Source organism: Magallana gigas, chromosome 5 (assembly GCF_963853765.1).
Source record: "Magallana gigas chromosome 5, xbMagGiga1.1, whole genome shotgun sequence".
In the NCBI taxonomy this organism is placed as follows: Eukaryota; Metazoa; Mollusca; class Bivalvia; order Ostreida; family Ostreidae; genus Magallana; species Magallana gigas.
This window is the reverse complement of record NC_088857.1, coordinates 39,375,464-39,400,332: the sequence shown is the minus strand read 5'-3', so window position 1 is coordinate 39,400,332 and position 24,869 is coordinate 39,375,464. Positions and strand designations below refer to the sequence as shown.

The following is a 24,869-nucleotide window of genomic DNA, read 5'->3' as shown; positions in this document are numbered from 1 at the left end:
AAATTTTAGTATATCAAAATTTGTTTCGAAGTCGTTGAATATTACATGTATAATTGATTCAATGGACTTTACATGTAACTCCGTTATATTTTTCATTCGAAATATTAACTTTTTAGTTTAATCAAGTTTTTTTACATCTGATTTCGATTATCATATCATTTATTAATTAAAATTAAAATTTAAGGTCTTAAAATTTTTATTTGCAACCGAGTCTTTTCTGGCAAAATTCTAAAATATTGAAAAAATATCTCGGCGTTTAACTTGTCCCTTAATTTTAAAATAATTATACTTAAAATTAGAGGCCTAATTCATTTATCAAGTAATTAACTTATTTTATCCACCGTGATAAAGTAGCATATACACGTGAAAAATGCATTGATACCACAAAGTTTTTAACAGCATGAACTATTCTGAACATTTTTTTTCAACCAAACAAGGAGTATAACTTTTTATTTTGCTTCATCAAAATTTTATGGAAACCTTAACAAAGAAATCAATAGGTTTATGTGCGTATATGTATGCCTGAATAAATTTACATAACAATATAATTGCAAACAATTTATAAATGATCACACGATCAATTAAAAAATACATTCATAAAACGTTTCACAAGCATCATATTTAAATATACAAAGACATTCAAAATGATTCAAAATTCAGCAGTAGAGGGAAACGATTTCTGATTTATTGTAGTAGACGGTCATTGCCATATGATGTAAGCCCTCTTTTCTTTATACACGCATTCAATCTGCAAGGAAAGCAAGTTCTTACCGCGAACCGTTTTTTGTGAACAGAAAATTTGTTTGTACCACAGTAAAATATCCATCGTAAAACTCACTACTTTTAATCTATTTTCTTGTAAATTGGTATCAAAATCAACCTAGCCCTTTGGTTAGGTAATATAATCATTTCAAAGCCAGTTGAAATGCACACACAAATAAAAACAATCAGGATGTGTACAAAACTGTTTAAAAAATCACATTAATGTCTCATGATTTGATTTTACAACCTGTAAAAAAGATGTTTCTTTTTACTAAAATCAACCCTCCATAGGCTAAAGAGTGACTAAGTTAAACGCTATACAGTTTTATAAACGTCGTCTCTGTTGCAAAAAAACAGATTAAATTCTTCAAAATGTAATTAAACAGTTTACATTGTATATGAGGATTTCACAAGACACGTACAACGCTGATTTATACAAATTGGGAATGAATAGTATATATATTTAACTACTAATATAAATCTCTAATCATTATTTTTCTGTTAACTGAACCAGTTAAATTTGCATATTTTGAAGATCAACTTATCGCGATTGGACAAATGTTATTCTAGGGAAACCCGATTTCACACTTGAACAAATTTCAGTACTGTAACATACAAACTGGCGTGAGATGAATTGTGAAAGCATAATAAAAAGCAGGTGAAGAATCTTTGTTTTCTAACATTTTTATACTTGTAATGATTATTGTTTAATTTTCAGCTTGACATCAATTTCACATGAGTTTTATACTGCTGTTTAAGTCTTATCTCATTCGAAGAAATTTGAAAATGCACAATTTAAGTGACTAAATAATTGTCGAGACATAAAAATTATTTAGTACTTTAGAAATCAATACATCAATTATAAATTTTCTAATTTAATAATTATAATACCTTGCTTAGATAACTGAGTATAAACACACATTGGTTCGCCGGAGAGGTGCGTGTTGTTTCTTTTTTGTTTAGAGAAAGTCTACCTTTTAGCGACTTGGTCATTAACCGTACTTATTACGTCATTGTTGCAGACAAATGTGATATTTTAGCAAGACGAATTAAACTTACTCTTACGAGGGTTGTTCGGAAATTATTGAGACACTTTCTCTTATTCTTTTAGTAAAAAAGATGAATTCTTGAAATTTCACCAAAATGTAAATTAGGATAGAGATTATCAATGTGAAAAGTTTCTTGTCCATGGCATGAATAGATCATTCCTGGTAAGCTGACCAACGTGCCTTCGTCCAGTGACCCGGCGAAACCGCAAACTTTTCGCAACGTCATTTTAACGCTTCTTATTGCTCCTGTGTTTTAAACACCTTACAAACGAACGGAAATAAGAATTATTCTGTATTTCTTAGCTTTTGTTTTCATTTTAGATGTCATCATTTACATTTTCTCTCATTCTTATTTTTTTGAAGGGAAAAATCGAGTTATTTTTACCCGTAAGTCTAATTACTGTGAATGTCTCATGCAGTCATTTTTTATATATTTTAGACCTGTTGACAACAGTTTGTGTGTCAAAAGTACTTGATAATTAATCCCTTTGGCCTAATTCTAGTTAAACAATCAGTGAAAAAAATATGATGAACTGAAGCTCTATACCTTGTCTTGTCATCGTATAGCTTTTTTAAGCAATTGCGTGGCTTTAAAAGGTCTTCTTCTGAGATTTCCACCAGTTTGACGGTGTACAATGCGCCGCCTTGACGTCAAAATTCAATGTAAAGTCGTTGTCAGATTTCTATTGTTTGGTAAATATATGTGTACCATATCCGTATTTCAACTCGAACATCAGTGAAACTTAATCAAAAGTTAGTCGCAAAGAATAGCAAAATGAACATATTTAATTTGGGTTCTTTTATCATTAACTGTAATTCTACGGACACTTATAGTGTAGATGTTTAAGTTGTTAAATCTCCGAGTTCATGACTGCGCCGGGTACTCCGATCACCGACTTGTTTATCTACCGTCGTAAACAAAGTATTAAATATTCTTCTAATATTACTTTGTTTTATTATTTGTTGGCGTTTCTTCAGTGTCTTTGCCAATTTTCACCAAAATTCGTCAATTAGAAAAGAAAATATTCGAGTTGTCTCAATAATTTCCAAACAACCCTCGTACATTCACCTTAAAATTAAGGTTGGTGCTTGTCTTAATACTTACAGATAAGCACTCTCTTCAGTGGACAACACTGTGGTTGTTGTGCAGAGCAAAAACACAATGGGGCAGGCATTCCAACAGGAATCAAGGTTCCCGGTCCCGGTTCATTGAGTGGTATGAGGTGTGAAAAAGGCATCGGCACTGGATTTATGCCAACGGGCCTCAACACGGGCAATAAAGGAGGCCTCTGCATGATAATTCACTTATAAGAATTTGATATCTAGATATTTTTTCTCTTCTCTCTCTCTCTCTCTCATCTTCTTCTTCTTCTTCATATTTTTATATCCTTTTTTTTTACTTTTTTACTTTTAACTGAAAGACTTGATCGTTAATAGGTTACACTGGTAATCTCCTAAATCATTGATTCACAAAATGGTATTTATTTTTATTGAACAGGAGTTTCATTCATAAGGTTATTAAGGTCTCGATTTTGGTCAAAAATCATTTTCCCGATTTTAATGTTTACAATGCTTCAGTAAGGCATTTTTAACAGGCAACCAAACTTTAAGTGTCATTCGTTGAGTTACAGAGTTACAGAGTTTACAATTCATTGCTATGTAAACAAAGCTTTTGTTCACATTTTGAACGTTGAAGTGAATACTAAAGTTTTAAACCGAAAATAAATATGGTAAACGTTAAGATATGTTGCTTTATGCTTAAAATGAATAAAAAAAATTGAAAGATCAGCTTGAAAAAAAAACTTTAACCGGTATATTGAACAAATGTAAACAAAAACAGGGCACGAGCCTTGTTTACATAACAAAGAATTGTGAGCCCTGTATCATGCTTATAACTTCACTACTGACTCTCCAATTTTATTTGGTCTTTAGAAATGCATACCTAAGGCATTGTAAATAATAAAAACAGAAGAAAACAAAATTTGACCAAAATCGTGACCATGCCCCTTTAAAGTGTGAGTATGAAGAGTAAAAATGCTATTAATACTTCACTCACATTAAAAACTGGTATTATGTTTGTTGAGGGAAGGACTATTCTCCTCGGTAAAATCCGCCGGAGCAAAACAACTCTTCTAGGATTTGTTATCCTATTGACACTTGTGGGTCCTGCAACCAACTGGGTTTGTTGATTTGTTATTGTAAAAGTACCTGTAACTAAATTATGTATTGATTGAGGCTCAATAATTTAAGGTATGCTTGAAATGCTGAAAATGGAGTTTCAAGCCGAGGCTGAGTATTTGTTTTTGAGTAAAGAATACCTTGAGGCAAATTATCAGCTGCGTTTGATGATATTATTTGAAGTTTCCTCACAGAATTTGGAACATCATAAATAATTCCATGATTATTATTAGCTTCGATATCATTTTCTTGGAATGTTCGAGAGGGTAAATTCAGAATATATATTTTATTTTGTTTAGACAGATCCGTTGATACTTTTTCTAATGCATTTCGTTTAAAAGATATTACTTCATTTGATCTTTGTGGTTTAATCTGGAATTCCGACTTGGCAGCATGTGAGATTTGCATTGAACCTGTGTCCGATGTCATGTTTACGGGATTCAATTTGATTACAGAATTGGTGTCGTGTGCAGCTCTCAATTCCAAGTCTTTGTTTTTAATGTCGTTTATCAGTTTCGGCTTCTTTTCTAGTTCCATCAGTATTGGCTTTATCATTTTGTTTGGAAAATCTGTATGCATATTATTCAGTTCTGAAAGCACTTGGCGTGGTGTTAAATCGCTACCGCCACTATTCTGTGCCGATGTAAATTCATAGACTGCAAACAGGTATACACAAAACACAAACATTTCCATCCTATAAAATCACACATAAATGAATTAACATTATTGGCTAAACTTAAGTCAAATTATATTATATCATGATATAGAACAGTTGTTTTGTGTTTCTATGATATCATAATATAGAACAGTTGTTTTGTGTTTCTGTACCGAGATTTAGAAAATTATGATTTTTTTATGTTTGCTGCTTTCAACCATGTGAAAAATACTAAACATTCTTGTGTATTCCTATTTTTTATAACTAAAAATACCATTGTTTATTACATGTACTTCTTTTCAATGATTTCTCTCAGATTCCAGGCAAATCATGAAAAAGTTATCAAATTCACATATAAATATACATTGGAATTAAGTCTAAATCACTTCTTGATTATAGTTAAAAGCATAAATATGTAACAATGAATACCGGAGAAGGAAATATGTATTTGAAAAATATACGCAACTAAAATAAAATATGGAAAAAAGAAACAACCATTTTAAAAGTTTTTAGAAGGAAACAGAATCCAAGAAAGTCACATTTGATTAGAATGTAAAGGCAGAATAAGACACTCCACGTTATCAATTAACTATAGAAAGCGATCTTTTTGTTGTAGAAAATTATCCAGTTTTATTCTGGTAAAAACAATGTGTAAATAAACAAGAGGCCCATGGGGCCACATCGCTCACATGAGCAACAATGGCTTTATATGGGTGTTCATATTGTGCCATATGGCCCCTCGGTAGAAAAACAAAAAAAGAATACCATAAAATAAACTGCATCCAAATTTTACACTTATTTTCCTACACCTAATCTATGACATTATACCCTTATGAAATACCACTTTTACCAAAAAATAAGATCCTATGCAAGATAGAAAACAAAATTTAGGTAGGGGTACACTCTTAACTTCCACATCTTTCTATTTTAGTTCTGCTCTCTCACTTTATAAAACGATCAAATTATATATGAGAATATGCACATAGGTACATATTCATCTTCAACTACATTGTACTAGCTAGTTATTGTATTTTATTAAAAAAGATTCCTATATGTGAACGAGGAAAATTGTACCTCAAGGTGCTCAAATCAAAAACATTCAAATATTTAATTGGTCTTCCACATTATAAACGATTGTTGTTTACCAGGCGTGAACTCGTGCTACGTTTTATAACCTTACTCACTTGATCGATGAATACACTCGATTGAAAAATGTTGTCATGTAATATGTTAAAGAGCTATTACATGTATAATCAATGCATATGCGTCGGAACTAGGTGGAGGGGTAGGGGTTTCTCCCCCCCCCCCCCCCCCCCACTTTTTTTTTGCAAAGTTAGACATAGCTATACTCAAAATCTTTTTTTTTTTTGCTTGTCAAGATTTCTGATAAGGTCTACCCCCCCCCCCCCCTGCACCCAGACTGCAATGTATTGACAAGCATATCGCTCTATTTTACTAAGGCCCACACTTTATTTTCATCTTTATTCAAGATCAACGTTAAAAAAATGGCTACAAATCAAGATGATTTTCCGCTGTTATTTTTTTCTTAAGAATAGCGATAATAGATTTATCCCCGTAACAGTAATGTTTTAAACTGTTTTAAAGAGGTCGTTTTAATTTAATTGTGTCTGAAAAACCATCAAAGTTAGTGTAGATTCATCGTATAAGAAGGGGGTCCCAAAAAGTTGTTATAGCATATCATCCTTTTAATTTTTCTGTACAAGTATTTAACGTTCAGTGAGACATTTCTAGTGATAAATCAAAATTTCCGCGTCAATCGTAGAATTATAAGCAAGATACAGAACTCACAATTCTGCTTGGTTTGAGTCAATTTTTTGTTCACATTCTGAATAGGAAATACCAAGTTTAAAAATCTTAAGTTGAATGTAATTTACTCTTAAAGCATGGCATCAGTTCTGGGAGCAAAGCTCTGTATCTTGCTTATAATTCGAAACTTGACTCAGCTGAAAATGATTAGTAAAGAGAAAATTGTAAATAAACAATTAAAACAGGAGAAACATGCACTACAACAAAGAAAGAGCACAATTTTTTTTATAATAAACATATACCTATATATTTTTAGCAGCAAAAATAATCTCCGCTTAGACTGAAAATGCAGAGCATCTTAACAAAACACGTTGCATTATGATCAACTATAACGTAGAGATCGTACCGAAATACCAATAAAACGTGTAGTATTTATAATATGATATGCTGTTAGTGCATCAGATTATGCTATTTTTGCGAAGGTAAAATATTAACTGTCTGATTTACCGAAGTCTTTATTTGATTCGATACATAAAAATCCCAAAATACAGGCAACATTTCCTCTCAAGTTAAAAAGCATAAACGAAATTCAAAACAACGTAAAACCACGGTCTTGAGTGTAAAGGTCAACGCATCGAAAGATTGAAACTCAACTGACTTCACGAAATTGGCACAAATATATTTAGCACGTTTCAAGTATCCCTTCGCATGTAAAATGTTGCACAACAAGCAAACAAATCTTTGTCAGTTTGACCTGTTTGCCATGCGTCAACATTCAAACTTGGCTGCCTTACACAATGAACTTTCGTTTTCGATATGGAATACCGAACCCGAAGTTATAAATTGATTGACAGCAATTATCTCTTTATTTTTATTTTCATTAATTACTCAAAATTGAAACAGAGTTCGCCAACAATTTTTGCAATTTATGTTTTCCTTTCCATAAGGATTATTTTTGCAAAATTACGTTGAATTTGACTCAATAGTTCTTGAAAAGAAGATTTTTTAAAATGCACCCCCCCCCCCTTTATCTACCGTTTCGAGGTTTTCTCCGTTTTAAATAAAGACCGGTCTTTCATTTCTGCAATTTATAATCACCTTTCTATAGGGATGCTTTGTGCTAAATTTGGTTGAAATTGGCGATGTGGTTTTAGAGAAGAAGTTTAAAATGTGAAAAGTTTACAGACGGACGGACAGACAGACAGACAGATGGACAGACGAACGACGGACAAAAGGTGATCAGAAAAGCTCACTTGAGCTTTCAGCTCAGGTGAGCTAAAATGGGGTTATATAATACGAAAAATATATATAATTTCAATTATTCAACTAATTTTGATTCAAAGATATCAAAATATTTCTACTAATGTTGTTACTTCACTTGTCTAACAAATTTTGCAAACAAATTTATTAATCCATGAAGTTAAGGAATTTGGTTTTGCTCGCATTTTAATTGTGCCATAATTAATCTTTTATTTTAAATAGTATGTTTTACTTACCTGTTCTATTTGAATTGATGATATAACCATTTTTCCTAATACTTATACTTCTTGATAAGCGTTAAAAAATACACTACTCTCAAATTCATCCTTAATCAACAAAACAAATAGGATTTGTTTAATTTATCAAAAAGAATACAAGTATTGGATGCATTAGCATATTTCTTTTCTAAGAATAGATCCTGTTCAAAAAGAGTGAAGATTGATTATATATCACGCCCTTGGTATCTTACATCTCCGTAAAGTAAAAACCGACACCTTTTACGTAATAAAGTAATTTATAGGCTAGTGATCCAATAAAATACTTGAACAACAAATTATATCATTTAGGTGTTATGGGACACCTGTTGATATCATAGGCGTCGGAACCGGGGGGGCTAGGGGGGGCTTAGCCCCCCCACTTTTTTTGCAAAGTTATACCTAACCATTAGAAACATAGCATGATAGAGGGTTCAGCCCCCCCCCACTTTTTCTCGCAGGAAAGAATATTGTTCCTAAATTTACCTTGAAAGATTGAGAAGTTAGATTCAGAAGCATACTAGCACCCCCCCCCCCCCCCCCCCCCCCCCCCACGGTTTAGGAATTTCATGATTTTGGGAAAAAAATTTGGGTAAGTATTTTTTTGTTTTGGAAGTACGGGGTATACTCCCCCCCCCCCCCCCCCCCCCCCCCCCCCCCCCCACGGATTAGGATTTCCATGATTTTGGGAATTACTTTTTTTCTCAATATTTCTGAGGATTAGTCTAGCCCCCCCACTTTCAATTTGCTTCCGACGCCTATGGATATTAATATCGATAATGAATACATTATAATCAAAATAATACTTTCACCGGTTAAGAATTTTCAAAGTTTACAATATGTGATAACAAAATACTTTCTTAAATTATTTGAAAAGGTAATAATAATAAAATATACAATTTTTTTCTGTAAACACTCCAATTTACTGTGCTGCATTGTTATGTAACAATTAAGGGAAAGAATAACTTATAGATTTATACTTTGTTTTATTATTGTTATTACTTATTATTATTTCGATGGAAAGTATGTCACAATATGGAGGTGACCTATACCACATTAACTGTCCGATTTGAAGTGCTCAATTTTGGTTTGACGATTCCAGACACTATAACTCATTAGAAATGGATATCAAAATCAAAAGAAGAAGTGTAAAAAAAAATTGAAATCTGCACATTTCGGCCTTAGTTTTTAATACTTTTTGTACATAACCATATCTTAACCTGTATTTTCCCAAAGCACCGCAACTATAACAATTTCATTAAAAATAAGATATCGAAAAGAGACTCTGATACGAAAAGGTACGATTTTTTTTTTGGGGGGGGGGGGGGTAAATTTAATGTAAATAAAAAAAAATGTAAAAAAAAAAAAAAAAAAAAAAAAAAAAATGTAATATATGATCTTACGAAGCATGTACCAGCATTTTTAGACAGTATCACAAATATCTAGACAATAGATTTACATGAAGTTTTGCAGATCTCCTTATGTAATTCTAGCTAACACTTAGGTAGCAAGGGACAGTTTCGAATAGAGTACCTATGTATTTTATGTATATACATTTTTATATTTTTGTAAAATTAAGAGTTGCTGTACCTGAAGGGTAATGGGTGTTGCTATATTTATGAAATGATTTTTTATGATTATTATTAGTTTAAGGGGTGTCTGTTGTTGAAATTAGTATGCAATATGTAGGCCCCTGATGTTTCGTACCAGTGAATCAGAAGTCAAATGCGAAATTTGCGGCTATGACTGTTGTGTTGAATTTACACAGTGAAACTGCAAGTTACAGACGGGAGATAAAATAACACGAAAAGAAGGTAGATGGGAAATAGTAGACTATACATTGTCAAGTTTCAGACATGTGATGGTGCAACATGCACACAGTACGAAATTTAAAATATTTTAACAAACATGACCATGTCCCCCTCGTCATAATGAGAAAATTACTAGTGTGTTTATTCTTAATTATGAAATATTACGGTGCTTTTTGTTCATGTCAACCCTTTGCAGGGAATTAGCTGGAGGAGGTTTAAAAAGCTGAATTTCATGAAAAATTAGCTAAATATAAAAGGGTCAAAATCTCAAAAAAAAACAGTATGTAGAAAATTAGTAACTTTCTTCAGAAATTGTTGATTGGCCTTATAAGGAATGAATTAAAGGTATTTGTGCTGAATAGGAACTGAGGAAATTCTAGTCACAGAGTTCCAAAGACACACATCCCAAGGCTACAAAATTGTATAAAAAAAAATTCCCGTGCCACCTTAAAATAAGATTTCTTAACAGATAATCAACCAAGTGAGCTTTATGAAGAGATTTACGGTAAACATATTATTAAATTAATCAATTATACACATCTATCTAAGTTATTTTTTTGCTCACTTTTAATTAAGTTTTATTTGTTGTCTTATTTTTCAGATTTTTATATTTTGCTGCTACAAATAAGTACATTTAACTTTATATGATGACAAATATGTTGGCTACATGCAATTACTTTGTTCTATTTTTGGAGAATCACGTAGATATATCTAACATAGTTCGCAAGGATAATTTTGCACACTACTTCGAACTATTCATGATTGTTGTTCTTTGATGATAAAATTGATATCTTGAAAATAAAAAGACAATATGCAAGATTAAATACAACATTCGACTTAAAACCATCTTTAATTGCGCATTTTTGTTTCTCCTTTTAACTTCATCGTAAATTAAGACAGCAAAAGAGAAATTCCCACAAATATTTTTTCTGTCCTTTGCAGATGAAAACACAGAGAGATCATTTATCACTATGAATGATAACAATTGTATTTGGAAAAAAGCATCCCACACATTTATAATCCACGGCGTTTTGCCAATGGTTTTTCCCATCTAGCGTATTTACGATTGAAAAATTACCGTTAAGCCGGGTTTTTTGGCGGGACACAAATTTGGCGAATTTGGGTTTATAATGTATACCATTAAGTTTGACGTATATAATTTTGGTAAATCTTTTCCTCTTCATAAAAAATCTACTGTCAGTTTATTTTTAGCTGCTTCTGAGGTAAAGAAACATCCTAATTCGCCTTTACAAGACATTGCAATTTTATGTCCGATTCTTGCCACTTTAATATCTTTAACTGAAATAAATAAGTATAAGTGCATGTCCAGAGCGTTACTGCAGTGCATTAAAAACTTTATCTAAAACATTTATCTAAAATGCTATGTAATGGGGAAAATGTACGGAAAATGGTGTTTGACGTCCTATATCATGTCAAATTGTCAAATTATTTTATATCTATGAATTGATGTTGATTTCAACCTTTGATAAATCAAAACAGATGATAAAAACATTTGAATCATTCGATGCTCTCTATTCAATATTTGAAAACGTGAATACGTGAAGCAACTTGGTGGAAGCAACTTGAATCTTCAAGTCAAGTGATGTGCCAAATCCAGAAGTAAGATTCGGGTTTTTTTTAACACATCCACCTTAGAGTGTGATAGAAATGTTCATAGGAATAAATAAAATAATATCAGTTGAGCTAAAGAGGTAAAGAGTATGTCCTTTACAGGTAATATGCCGGGAAAATGCACAAAAACGTTAATCACAGATCAGCTGCTGTCATTGCTGAGGTACAGTTGGGGTCCATAGTTACATGAATCCAACCTATAATTCTAATATATAATTACATAATTGTAACGGAAGGCGGTCCGTTATTTGATACACATTTAAATATTGTTACTGCGTTTCTGAGGGATAGTTCTTTTTTAGTAGAATTAATACTATGCTTATTTTTATGAATTAAAAGTAAATTTGCATGTAGAAATATGTTTTATGCCTTTTGGAAAATATCACATATTTTTTGTTTTACTCGTAAATGAAAAGTAGGTCATACTTAGTAGATTGACGTATTTGGCGCCTTTTTATCGAGACTATAATCTATTCGGAAAATTTCGGAGTTCTTCATTCTTTTCAAAATGGTATGCGGTACATACTAAAGACCTGAAATACTAAAGACCTGAAAGTCATTCAATTTTATATAAATGATATATTTGAATTTCTATGTGCCGTGTCAAATAAAATGACTTTGCGTGTGTATTTATTATATTTCCATGTAAAATGTGGTCGAAAATATCATTATATCAATTATTTACGCAAGAATATGACAGAAATGAAAATTTGAATTGACTGGAAAATTTGAACTTATCCATTTTCATTTTATTATGAGGTCCCTTGAAATCATATATTAAACTAATGCATTAAGTTTTCATTCAATACAATGTAACAAAAAAAAAACCAAAATGGTTTGAAATATATAATTTCCAAGAGAAATTTCAAATGCTGAGTTGAACTTTGTATTAGAGTAATGTACAAATCAATGTGTTCTCCATTACTTCATACTATGGCAATGATCATACACTTGCCGTTAGAAATGCTTACAGTAACGAAATCGATTCTTTATGATAATAGTAAAATGTTAAACTTCAAAACAAGTTGCTGAAATTATATTAGAATTTACCATAAAAATTAGTATTCTGGTGTGTTTTTCTATAAACAACCAATGATTCATACAACAATTATATTTTTGCGGCCCATTTGACGCTTGCGTCAATGTGATTTCTTGTTTCATATGAGAAGCGGGGAAAGATATGATATGATAGCTCAGTGACCGAACAAATGACGCGGAGATCGACCTATGTCGTCTTTATAAAAAAACAAAAAAACACTATAAAATCATTTTTATTAGTTATGGTTCAACTTTTGGATTTTGTGGGTACTTTTTATCTACGAATTGGCATCCTCAACAAATTATTAAAAAAAAAAAATGTTATTATTCATTGTAGGTAGCAAACCAAAACGAACCTTTAAAACTGACAATCTGCGAAGATTTGCCTTTGCGAAATTCAAAATTTGAACAGTAATTTCCCGTCCTCTGGAGTCTGAGTAACAACTTTCTAAATTTTTCTAATATTTTTTATTGCTTGTGCAGATGTTCATGTATGGATTAATCGTTTTATGATGCCTAACTTAGAATCAAAATAAATACATTTTTTAAAGGGACATGGTCAAGATTTTTGTCAAAAATTATTTTTCCGTATTTACTGTTTACAATGCTTAAGTAGGGCATTTTTAAAATGCAACCAAAAGAAGATGGGGGAATAAGATGGCGCAAATGCCCATTCGGTTTAGTAGTGAAATACAATTTTGAATTTATTTTTCCCCAATTAAATATATTCAAATATATTATGATTTTTTTAATGTACAGTGGGTCATCTCTCCACGTTTTTGTTGATTGAAATCGGTTTGTTTTCCAATAGCCCTTTTTCAGACTATGAGAAAAATATGGAGCACAGACCCACTCTATAAAAGAAAATGCCTTGAAGTTCTAAAAAATGACAGTATTTGGAGGTTTTGATACGTATACGCCTGTTTGAGTCAACATATTCCAAGTATTGAACATATCCATAGGTTAAAAATAAACGATTTGTTAAATTCATATAGTTTTAAATGATTTCTTTAAAAAATATCAGATTTATTGATACTTTAATTTTTCAGTAGCTTGTCCGACTATGTACGGGCATTTTACACGCCTTATCCACCTATCTTCTTTGAGTGTCATTCGTTACAAGCGAGTTACAGAGCTCACAATTCTTTACTATGTAAACAATGCTTTTGTTTACATTTTGAATATGGAAGTGAAAAGTTCAATTTTAGACCTTAAAAGAATGTGTTAAACGTTATGAACTGTTTATTTATGCTTAAGATGTTTAAGAAGATAGACAAATCAGCTTGAAAAAGATTTTTTACTGGTATATTGAACCTATGTAAACAAAACCAGGGCACGAGCCTTGTTTACATTACAAAGAATTGTGAGCTCTGTATCTTGTTTATAAACTAATGACTGACTCTCAAAGAACTAGGTACAGTTTCAGTCATATTTTGCCCTGTTTTAGGGTGATTTTTAAAAATATCACAAAAAATTGAAATGTTATGTTTATTTACACAAGAATATCCATAAATTAAGAATCTATAAATAGTTACCTGATTAGAGTTTCACAAGATTAATTGTGATGTCATAAACAGTGAAATTTCCCGTTATTTTCATAAAACTGAGCAGAAGACACCAGTTCTTCAATGGTTTTTTGAATAGAAAAATATGTCCGCAGCTGTCGCCCACAATGAAACTTACATTATAGCTTTATCATGTGATATCACATAAAATATATTAATTTTGTTGTGGGCGACGGCTGCGGACACATTTTCCTCTTCAATAAACTACGAGAAAATATTCCAATTTTCATCATTTTTGACAAAATCTTAGTCATAATTTTTTTTTGAAACAAGATAAAAGTGTTTAACTTGGAACTTTTTATACACACATGTTCAAGATGGTATATGTGTATTTTTATGAGATTTAAACAACTTTTGAATTTTAGGGCAAATATTGAAGGAAACTGTACCTTCTTCTTTCATTTCATCATTAGAAATGTATATCTAAAGCATTGTAAATTATAAAAATAGAATTTGACCAAAATCGTGACCATGCCCCTTTAAGAACAATATACATTTCCTACGTGTAGCAGCAATTTAACAGAATAGAGAATAGTTCAAGTGCTAAGAATTTTCCCCAAAAATGAAGTGGTGTACATGTAATCCATCAAAAATCTCACACAGTGCTTATATTTCACTGTCAATGGTTTTGTCTACTTTTTATCAAAATAAAAAAAAATTTATTGAATTTATTGCTTTTTTTAAGTTGAGAACATTAGTGAGTTCATCTTTTATCTGCTTTTTTCCATTTTTTTGGTCAAATGCAGCATTTTTCAAGAGTATTAATTCAGTGCGACAACTAAACAATCGCCTTTAAAAAATGGTAAAATTATCATTGATATTTATTTGCACTTAAGTTCTACAATAAAAATAAACAAATTATGGGGAAAATATACTGTTTTTTCTCAGCTGTATTCGAGGAGATCACTATTCAAAGATTTTGTAAAACAAAACTAAACGGATATGTTAATCTAATAATGAATGTTTAACCTAAACATATTGTCCTTTTATTTTCATTTTGGTTATTCATTTGATTTTGTGAATCCACTCAACAATAAAATCAACGAAAATGGGTGCTAAACAAAGAATGCTACAATTTCAACATTTAAAATTAGAAAAAAACAGCAAACTTAACCGTTTATTACAATGAACATGTTGAATTAACACTTTATTGGCCCGGGACGATCATTTACATTTAAAGCCGATCAAAGTACCTCATTATACCCATGAAGACGAAATGTGGTCTTATTAACATTGTAATTCGGAGAAAAGCACCCCATTTTAATGATTGTTTTTACTTATTTTATTAAGTAAACGTAATTAGGACATGCCTTCCATAATTCTATCGGCATTTTGATTACTCCGTTTATTTTCATCTTACAAAGTCAGTGAGATTCTTTTCTAAGCTGACTTTTAATCAAATCATTGACTTTTTAGGCATGCAAGGAAACATTTATGTCGATTATCACCATTATAATAATGTTAAGTCATTTTATGGAAATGTATTGGACTTACAATTTTCTGCCTTTATATATATATATATATATATATATATATATATATATATATATATATATATATATATATATATGTGTGTGTGTGTGTGTGTGTGTGTGTGTGTGTGTGTGGTAATGAAGGTTGTGAAGCTTTGAATGTGTGGCATTGCAGATTGTTTGGGGCATGAATGACAGATTGTTTCTTCTGTCGTGAACAAACCTGATTTAATCTGAAAGAGAACCAACGACATGTAGTCCTTCCTTGCTGTTGTAAATATCTACGGTAATACTCAAATATCATGTCAACTTTCACTAAACGAATTTGCAAATTAATGAACCCATTAGAAAGACTACGATTTCAAGTAACTCCTCACGAGAAAACATTAAAAAATTAAAAACAAAAACAAAATCAATTAGATTTTTGTTTCAAACTCATTTGTATATTATAAAAAAAAGTGTAAAGAATGTCCAATTATGAAACAACACGCATAACCATGAACTTCAAAAGCCCCGGTCGTAAATATGCAACAGAACTCTGAGAATGGACCACAGTCAGCGTTTCGAATAATCTGTACATCAGCATAACTTCGATAGTCTTTTTTCACTGCTGGAAAAGTCCCCAACGTGGAAGGGTTTCTTGTTACCTAATAACTACCTCACTTTAACTAACGATAAAAAAAGTATCATGCGAGCTGTATTTAATTTTTGTTTTATTTAAGCACACATTAGGATACCAAGAAACATAATCAGATGAATTATCAACATGTAGCATCAGGGGGCTTCCTGGCTCTATCTGCCCCCCCCCCCCACCCATTTTCAAAAATCGATCTTTGTGCTTTCTTTTTGGAGGCTATCCATGAACTCATTGATAAGTAAAACTTAAGTGATAAAAGGAAATTAATTGTTATTATAATAGTTTTGAAAAATGAACTAAGATCTGAATCAAAACAGAACAGAAGATATTTTGTCGTATGTTAATTGTTTTTTTATTCACTGTTACATTGTAAATTTGTTATTTGTTATATTTTATTCATAGATAATTTATAGGATTCTTATTGTTACAATTTGGGTTATGGTTAATATTGGCAACAGTGTGGCTGTTCCAAAGAGCAGCGGCATATAAACACATCAACGGACTGTCTTATTGTTCGGAAGGAGTCATGCTGTTCTTCTTGGATGACCGGTAAAATATTTCGCTGAAAGAAGACATACATGTTTTAATGCATTTAAACAAAGACATTTTCTTTAAACAGTATCAAGGTTATTTAAACTTTTACACCAATGAATTTCAGCATGCCTTGATAAAACCAAATCGACAGTTTAGCAGTAGTTTTAACTAAACGACTGATTGCTGATTTCTGTAATTGGTGGGACAAAACATTTTGTTTTGAGATAGTTTTACTTTGGTCCAGTAGTTAAAAACAAATTATTTATCAAATAATAACGGATTGACAATTCCGCTTTTTCAATTCTTTAAGTCTAATGTAGTATTAGTCATAAACAACATGTAATTATGTTAATATTAATGGACAGAAATTTGAAATCTTGCATCAACTTCAAATGGAGCATAATTTAATTCTACTGTCTATATACATTTGTATTTCTAATTAATTGCATCTGTTAAAATATATGTATGCCCAAATATATTATGTGGTACTGAGTTATTAAAGTAACATCTAATTACAGGTCATAACAATCAAAGGAATAACCACACAAAAAATGGTTTTACAAATTAAAACTGTTTTACAATTCGTATATTACGGTCTGCAAATCCGAACTACAATCGACAATTTATATTTTATGGTTTATAAACCATAGTTTATAGACATTCAAGGCGCCGATTTAAAAAGAAATTAACAAAGTTAAGACAGATTTACATTTCAGAAACACAGGTTTATGTCAGAACATGTTATTTTAAATAATGGTTATGCACAATTTTCTAGGAAACTATATTTATGACTCTAAACAATATTAAACAATAAAAATTATGTTAAACAAAGTTTAGTGCGCAGCGTCAGATTCGTATCTCGAGATTAAAAACTGACACCATCAGTAAACCGACTAAGATTCAAGAATTTGAAGTTACAAGTGTGAATAACTAGTTTATGGCAATAAATTTTGATTTCCAGACTTTAGTTTTCTATCGTTAACTTTTTCACATTTGTCAATTATTATAACATGTATTTAGGATGTCAACAAGTACTGTGAAATCTTTTTTTTTTAATTTTTATTTCAATTTTTATTCGTGGGGGTCAATATTCGTTGGCAGCCAGTTTTTTCCTGATCGTGGAGACGTAATTTTGTTGGTAGAAAGCTGGGATAATTTTAATAGATTTAAAACAAATGCTTGCGGGAATGAAAATTCTTCGGCAAGGGTTATCCACGAAAGCCAAGAACATTGGTTCCCAACGAATGATGATTCCTCAGTATTCAAGTACTCGACAATCGCTCGTTCTCGGCGATCATCAACTAAAATTTCTTTTGTCGATTCGATCACTACTAAAAAAAAAATCAAAACTTTTCATTTTTTTTTCTTAACGCAGCAGTTTATGTGCTAGGAATGAATTTTCATGCTAAGTTTCACTCTATTCCAAAAGTGTTCCATCGTGTCCCTATCTAATAATTAAATAGATCAAATTATTGAATCGAAGTACACGGATTGACATGTATCAATAATCATCCCAATGCGTTCTTTTCAATAATGAGTAACCTTTAATAATTGATTAGGCCCGGGATATGACTTCATAGAAAATGTCTCATTTGATTTGATTTGATATGGATCTCAGTTTTACACGTACGTGTAAGCGTTACAAAAAAAAGAAAAGGCTAAGACATTTGCTTAAGGATACTACGATAAAATATTTTTCAATTCATTTTTGATCAAATAAATTTATTTTTGGACATGTGAACTGTCATTAATATTTGTTAGTTATAGTTTTCATCCGTTCAATATCTATCTAGCTCTATGTAGTTAACAATTTGTTAACTATACATTACATAAACAGTTTATTCAATTTAAATTGTGTTGAGCTCATTTTTTGTTAATTATGCATGCCATACTCACCTTATTCATTCCCCTTGATGCTTCTTTAAAATTTGTATTACTTTTAAATTGTTTGCTCGTTCTCACGTATGGTAGATTTGTGTCATAATCTGTGGTCTGGACTGGAATCGCTACGTCAAATATCCTGGCCCCTTGTGGTAGGGATGAATGAAACACATGTGTTATTACAATGTGTAGTGTGTGTTTATGAGGGGAATTGTTAACCTGGGACAAAGAGTCATCTTTTTCAACGGACGGAGATGTGTCTTTTTTAGATGAACTACTTTTCATTGGCGTAGAAGTTTTATCAACTTTTTCAGAAGAGGAATTTTTACTCTTTGGCTCTGAGGATTTATTAGCATTTTTGTTGGACTGCATGTTCTTTGTTTCGGAAGAGGAACTTTCTGTCTTTGGCTTTGAGGTTTCATTAGCTTTTTCAGAAGGGTTAGTATCACTTCGTTTGGTAGAGTCATCATTTTCAGTGGAAGAACTCGCATCTTCTTTAGGCTTAGGCGTTGTATTAGGGGTTGTATCTGCAGAAGATGAATCGGCAATCTGAGCAGCAGAAGACTTGGCAACAGATGCAGACGGGAAATTGGGTTTCAGTTCAAATTCGGATTTCGCAGAGTGTCTTACTTTCATTGAAGCTATATTTGAACGTATTTTTTCATAGTTCAGATGAAATTCAGATTCTGTTCCATGTGATGCTTTCATTGCCATCCCTTTACTTTGTATTTTCGACATCAGTGTAGGTGTTTTAGTTAATTTTTCCAGTAATGGTAACATCATTGTTTTGGCAAACTGCTCATGTTGGGTATGTGTATTCTTAAGAAGCTCGCGTGGGGTTAAATCTTTATTTTCCTCCGGGTTTTGACCAAGCGTGACAACAAACAAGGCTAGCGCACAAAGACAAAAAACGTTGATAGCCATCCTAAATAAAAAGAAATAGCATGGTGCGTAAACATGAACTTGTTCCCTGTTTGGTGGTTATTTAATGAAAAACTGCAAAAAAATAAGAATTTTAAGATAGTTGATATAAACGATTGCGAAGCAAAACCTTACAATCACAAAGAGAAAAACTATAAATGTGGTCTCATGAATATTTGATTAATGTGGAGTTAATGTGGAATTCGTAGTTAAGTCGACTTAAAAAATCAAGCCTTCATCGAAATACGATATCTGCTAAATCATCAAAATTCAATCATTCGGCCAGTATCTATGAACTTTCAACCTTCAAAACAGTTGATATTACTTTATTAATACTTGCAACTGATACGAAAGAGTTTTATTGAACGAAAGTTATTTCGTTTAGAATACTGTAGTCGTATTAACATTCTTCTTTGTTAAATCATGGAGCAATCAAAATGTAAGTTGATAGTACAGTATTTTTATCAAACAAAATCAAAGTTAAAATAGGCGTGAAAAATATAAAGTTATCTCTATGATATTTATTCTTAAGCATAATACTAAAACTAGAAATTTTGTTTTCAAAAACTGTTTCAATTATTTACCTTTGTTGCTTTCCTAATTAAAGTTGCATTGAATTTCCAAGTCAATCAGAACTTAAATTTTAGATATACATCTACATATAATGAATCAATTACCTGTTTGTAACGAAGAACTCATTAAAGTATGGCCGGGGATAATTAATTTTCGGACCTATTTATTCAAAAAGCATCTTAGCATGTAATGGACCGCCTCTCTCATTGATCAATTATAGACAGAAAAAATTAATGAACAATCTAAACAGCAGTTAAGTCAAAAATATATATAGATGCAGGGGCTTTTGGAAGAAGAATTTTATGTAAGAATTCAAAAACTTTCTAACTTGTCCAACTTACAAATTAATTGTTTAAGATAATAATGATACCATATTTGCTTAAAATTTGCGCCTTGTTTTTCTTTATTTGAAATATATATTTGATTATGGGATTTGAATATAAAGTATTTGATAAAAAAAAAAGTGTAAATTAGTAACTAAAATTAATTTTTTTGTCTCATTTTCTTAAAAAAGACAAAGATTAATTTCATAATTTTTATTTTATCATTTGACTACCAATTGATTTTTTTGTAATGGAAAATCCAAATTAAAAAAAAACAAATGCACGAATTTACATGTATATATATATTGTGAATATGATATGAATGTGATAACAGAACCAGATTTTCTTAAAATTTATAAAAGAAAATACATTTTAGTCATAAATTCCTATTCTGAACATCAGAACTTCGTGTATTGCTTTTGATAGTGATGTAGTGATGAAGGAAAATAAACTATGGGTGATAAAAAAAAATGTCGACAGCATATTCAAGCACTGATTTTTTTTAAAACAAAAACAAGCTGAACAAATAATTTCGTATTTACAGGGCCTATTTTTGAATGGTGAGTTTAAATAGCATGTCATGAATTCCAGAATATTTAGGATAGTTCCTTAGGAGTAAGTGAGAGGCAATCAACGACTGAATAAAAACTTATTTGATGAGTTTGGGAAAATATTTGCATTTCTTATATTTTTTTTTAATTTAAAGTCTTATTACGTAAGTTATTTATACATTGTAAATTGGTTAACGAAAACAATGAATTGTCACTCAATCTTCATTAAGTCATGCATTCCGGTCATCATTATAATTGTAAAAAAGACAAAAACAAATTTGACTAATAGTTATGCATACGCTAAGAATTGCATTTCTTTTCATGGAATAAATTCTATAAAAATACCTCGGGCAATCCATGTTGAAATATATATTCAATTGTTTTCAGGTTTTGGTCTTTAAGTATGCTATTTTACAGGAGCCAGAAGCTTGGATGCGTTTTTGTGAAAACAAAAAACCCAAATTAGATTTTAAGGAGTTTATTATTGTGCTGCTATTAACAGGAGCAAAAGGACGTTACAAAATTAATCTTATTTCTTTACTATCCGTGGTCTTTATGGTACCGTTTTGAACACTTAAAATCAGCATAATTTAACACGGTTTAGAAAATACTTGTATAGCTATGTAGAATACTCATAATTAACTTCATTCGACTATAGTTTATGCTCTTGAAAATGTTTAATTTGTCAATTATAATTTTACAGCAATGTTTGTTATTCTAACAAACTGTGGAACACTTGACCAAAGGTTTCAACCTCCCCCCCCCCCCCATTTTAGACTCAATGGTAACATAGTCTAAATATTGTAGACTTGTAAATCATAGTAATTATTATTATATACTAATTGACGGCCAAATTGTACTTTCTAAAGTTGTATAAAAGAAACGATTGAAAGCTGATCATCCAGATATTGATTTTTCAATGAGGCATTACATTTATATAATTCATGTAGGTACATGTAGTTCTGTCGGTAATAATATAAAGAACAGGCCTTATTTTGATATGAATGTAAAGTAGGTTAGCTCTAAAAAAAAATCCTCCTTCTAATGAGTCTAGTAGTTGTTTGCAAACAGTATTAATTTCGTCTAGTAATTCATTAATTTGAACTGTTACACTTTTAAACAATTGACCTAATAAGCCGTTTACGGCTGTTTATGTTTGGCATGTCCTCGCTTTCCTTACTTGTTTGTATATGCTATTGGTTTTGTACTTAAATTAGCAATGATGCATAGGACAATTTGTCATATATTCTTTTTTTCGTTTATTTATAGCACAGGTTTTCTTACATATTAAAATATAATGTTGATTTATTCACGTATGTAGAACAATAATGTACCGGTTGCAATTAAACTCTACTACATACATGTAGAATGGAGGACACAAAATGAATTAATCTTACAATATCATTCATTGTTTTCTTATGAAACTTATCGTGTACCTATCTAAGACAAAGAATCAATGGTTATTTTTTCAACAAAGCTAGATAAAGTAATGCATTATTTTTTTCAGAAAAAGCTGATTTATGACCCACAACGTTTATATTTGACGCAATGACAATGAACTTTATTCTGATAACTGAAGTTATAGTGTAATTGTTATAAATTTACCAAGAGAGCTAACTTTCTCAAATATAGTATCTAATAGTTTACAAATATTGATAAGTTGATTTTTGTTTATGACATTGAACGGGTTTCAGATTTTAGAACATTTGGATATGATATATTTTGATAGATGCATAATCATTGAATTTGATACACATAACCATCATCAGTACATTTGAAAAGATAGCGAAATTCATCCCCAGTTTCATTACAAGCACTTAATTTACAAATTTTGCGGAGATATGGTCTTGTATGGTCAAATTGACAAATATTGAAATAAATGTGATTGTGGCTTAATTACAAATTGATTCAATTTGTAATTTATGTTATGTAAATATAAAATTTATTGACCAAGCTGAAATACAAACAATAAGTTTTTACAATTAAAGAAACGTGGGAGAAGAAAACAAAGAGGCCCATGGGGCCACATCGCTCACCTGAGCAACAATGGCTTTATATGAGTGTACAAAGGATATTGTGCCATATGCCCCCTCGGTAGAAAAACAAAAAAAGAATACCATAAAATAATTTGTATCCAAATTTTACACTTACGAGGGTTGTCCCAAAATAGCGTAGACAAGTGGCGTTATTCAGTTAATCGAAGACAAAGGAAGATGAAATTTGTGCCACATAGGGTTCAAGAAATTTGCATTCAAATAATGTTTTAAAATCGAATATTGTTTGAGATTAAATTAGTGAAATGAAAGCATGTTAGATCAGAAATTCGACATGCGGCGCAATGTCAAAAACAAAAAGTTAAAATCAACATAATGAATTGAAAATTGGGCGGAAAAGTACTTTTCGAATGAAAAAATTCAAATAAAACATACACCGATATTTGATAATAATTCTATTATTTACTCAGAAAATGTTTTGGCTATAACAAAACTTTTAAATATTTTATAGCGTGTTTTGTGACAAGTTGAAAAGTTAAGTGGTAATAAATTGACGTTTTCAGCGTTTAAGGCGGCGCAGCAGTAACTGATACAATTTTCACCAATGAATTTTAAATGTAAAGTTCCTATCGCGAATTTTCCGTGAAGTTGCGGTTAGCCCGGTAGCATGCCAATCGGCTTTCTACTAAAAATACTACCCAACTTTCACGAACGTATCTTGTATTTGATTTGTATTGTAACTGTAAATTGTAATATAAAAGTTCTTAAAATCCATATGGTGAATTCAGGGGAAAGCTCAATTCGTTACACTCGCTCAAGTTTACGCTGAATAAAAAAACTCCAAAACGAAACAAAAGTTCAACAAGTTGTATTTAAGTTGGTAAATAAACGGTACATGGGATTCCAATGAAAACCGATTCTCGGAGTTCCGAGAGAACCACTTAATAACGTGCGGAGAGTCCAGCACGGGCAGTCCGATATAATTCTTTGCACAAAATCGACACTAACGTGCGGAAATCCAGCACAGCTAGCCCGATATCACACACACTCCACTAACGTGCGGGGTTCCAGCACAGTTAGCCCAACCGTTCTCTTCTAGATCTTAAACCATTCTCTCTTACAATTATTTTTTTTTTTTGACAGGCATTGCTTTTTTATGACAAAGGGATAGTAATGGTATGCCAGAAAAGTAAACATTCACACATATAGCTGTTACGATAATTTCAGACTTCTATTGTCCAACAATTATTTAATTTGCCTGGAGATTAACTTAAGAAGATATCAAAGACTAGCGTCAAGAGGATTAACATTTTTGTCAAATGAAAGCATCTCCGTTTGTTTGGTTATTTCCTCTTTTTTTGTTACAAACTCAATTGCGTAATTAATCTGAGAGAAAAAAAAACCCCTTAAGTTATCATAGCAGCTTGTAAATTTTTAATCGTTAACCTGTTATATTAAAAGTTTAAAATCGAAGATTTCTAAACTTATCTATAACAATCTCTCTCACAGCCTTAATGAACTCTGTCCCAGAGTTCTACTTTGAAACACAATTGAAGCTTTAAAAACAATGCAAACATACATATTAGACAAAAATTCACAATATAAGTTAATTCAAAACCATTTAGCGTCTAATAAATTGCTCTGTAAGGCAGTACAGTTCGATTGTTTTTGTAACAGGGTCTGTAATATAATTAACTGTCCATTCAGGTCTTTAATATTTCTCTCATAAGTTTTTGTGAGTTCTCTTAGTTTGGAATTTTCTTTAATTATTTCATCCACGGCGTTTGCACGGGTTTCCACTACATCGCCTGGACATGGAGTGATGGTAGTCAATTCCGAATCCGCATGGGGAGCCTGCGTTGGATTTTCTTCCGAATGCGTCGTTATGATGGTAACGTTGGTACCGGGCGGAGACACAGAGTTCTGAGATCCTTGAAATTTCTTTTCCAGAAACTGCTGCATACGATTCCTGTCCCGTAATTTTTGTTTTTCGGACTTCTTGCTGATAGACG

General features: G+C 31.3%; 1 protein-coding gene across 2 annotated transcripts; it reads right to left on the bottom strand.

Annotated features, from left to right (window-relative positions):
- On the bottom strand, window positions 1-22,953 carry LOC105334144 (uncharacterized). Of its 2 annotated transcripts, none has more exons than XM_066085000.1 (5): window positions 22,900-22,953; window positions 4,130-4,683; window positions 3,868-4,019; window positions 2,917-3,100; window positions 1-748 (listed from the first exon to the last, which is right to left on the bottom strand). In XM_066085000.1, the coding sequence occupies exons 1-5, from the start codon at window positions 22,944-22,946 to the stop codon at window positions 744-746; spliced, it is 942 nt and encodes a 313-aa protein (XP_065941072.1). In that variant the 5' UTR covers window positions 22,947-22,953; the 3' UTR covers window positions 1-743. The 2 variants fall into 2 exon arrangements, with proteins under 2 accessions (XP_065941072.1, XP_011435782.3); XM_011437480.4 differs by having other exon boundaries at window positions 2-748; window positions 3,868-4,025.
- Between the last annotated feature and the right edge of the window lie 1,916 nt (window positions 22,954-24,869).